At 36.4% G+C, this 1,830-nt stretch overlaps 1 protein-coding gene across 1 annotated transcript; it reads left to right on the top strand.

Moving 5' to 3' along the window:
• Window positions 1-1,261: 1,261 nt before the first annotated feature.
• Window positions 1,262-1,450, top strand: LOC311178342 (U6 snRNA-associated Sm-like protein LSm5; the record flags this gene model as incomplete). The annotated part of the gene is made up of 1 exon (XM_084244869.1): window positions 1,262-1,450. The coding sequence occupies one exon, from the start codon at window positions 1,262-1,264 to the stop codon at window positions 1,448-1,450; it is 189 nt and encodes a 62-aa protein (XP_084100995.1).
• Window positions 1,451-1,830: the final 380 nt, after the last annotated feature.

The following is a 1,830-nucleotide window of genomic DNA, read 5'->3' as shown; positions in this document are numbered from 1 at the left end:
TAGAGTGTGCAAAAAGAGACCTGTGCAAAGGTGCCAAGTGCAAAATGAAGACACCTACCCATGAATCCTGTAGCCCTGCCCCAGGCCAATATGCAACTCTTCCCCCATTAAAAAAAAAAAAAATCCTAACCCCCTTGCTGAAGGAGAAAACGTCTTTAGAGTATCTCACCCTTCTCTATTTCTTGATCAATAATAAAATTTCCACTTGCTGTGCTGAAGTCATTTTCATTTATTAGCATGAAAGATTCTGAGAAGGGAAAGAACCAACCAGGGGTCAGGCCCTAAGGGGCCAGCTGCCACCATCTGACAAAGAAATGTAGGACTGGCCACTGGAATTGGTGCTGGAGTGCCCTGAAGTTGAAGAAGAGGAAAGATAGCTATTGGTTGTATTTGCAAGAGAAAAGGAACATAAATTGAAAACATTTTGAAAGAAATATTTTAATTATTCATCATTCTTCCCTCTGATCCCACTTACAGAACTCTGCATATAACCTTAGGTATAATTTACAAATAGAGTGAAAGCATATATATTATTTTATGCTCTATTATTTGTCAATTAACAATTTATCATCTATTTGCAAATATCTATATATTCAGAAATATCTCAGAAGATTACATAATATTCTTTCCTATAGACATATTTTCTGTTGATTTTTTTCTGATATTTATTGAGCTACCATGAAGAGCCAGCACCAAGCGAGCACTTTAGTTCAGAAGCTAAAGATAGATATGAAATAGATTAGAATGTTTTGAAGAATGAATCAACATACACATGTGTACTAAGTTCAACACTAAAAATAAATTCAACAGAAAGAGATAACTCAGAAGAGGTAGTTAACTGAAGGCCATGAGAGAAGTTCCCTAATTGGGGGCCATCTTAGCTAGGTTTGGAAGGACAAGAGGATGCATAGGTAGCAGGGAGGGTGTGCTACACTGGAAGGGGGTGCTACACAGGAAGGGGAAGCCATGTAAGGGACTGAGGTGTGAGAGTTTTTACTGTGCAAACATACTCATACAACAATTCATTTCACAATTCTCCCTCCCATTAGGGTTTTTTAAATTTTTTCCTCTTTTCTGTTATTGGTAATATTTCAGTGAACATCTTTATGCTTCCAGCTTTTTGTTTCCCTTAGATTATTTTTAAAATATGAACTTCTGGACTTCCAGCGTAGTCGTGGCGGCTAACGCTACCACTAACCCGTCGCAGCTGCTGCCTCTAGAGCTTGTGAACAAATGTATAGGATCCAGAATTCACATTGTGATGAAAAGTGATAAAGAAATTGTTGGTACGCTTCTAGGATTTGATGACTTTGTCAATATGGTACTGGAAGATGTCACTGAGTTTGAGATCACACCAGAAGGAAGAAGAATTACTAAGTTAGATCAGATTCTGCTAAATGGAAATAATATAACAATGCTGGTTCCTGGAGGAGAAGGACCTGAAGTATGAATGGATTTCCTTTACTTATGCTAGATTCTGTTTTGTCTTAAAATGACAACAAAATAGAAAATTTGTTTTAACCTTTCAATGTTTGGATTCTGTGAAGCTAAGTTTCCCGTTAAAGGGAAATGCTTTGAAAATGCATTGTAAATGCCCATTTTTGTAAGTTAATAATGATTATCTCAGAAAAAGTGCGGTTTGTTCTTTATAGACTAAAATAAAGGTGTTTTTGGTTAACTGTCACTTTCTTATAATAACCAATGGAACAAAGATTATAGTTACTTTGTCACTTGCTTTCCTGCCATTTTGGGCTTTTTGCTTCCTCATTTATATGCTCATTTGCTTCTCAAACAAAAGTTGTTCCAAATGATGAAGTTTGGTGTTGAGCA

This window comes from Talpa europaea (genome assembly GCF_964194135.1).
Source record: "Talpa europaea genome assembly, chromosome: 10".
NCBI lineage: Eukaryota > Metazoa > Chordata > Mammalia > Eulipotyphla > Talpidae > Talpa > Talpa europaea.
The sequence above is the reverse complement of the archived record's forward strand: the minus strand, read 5'-3'. Positions and strand labels throughout refer to the sequence as shown.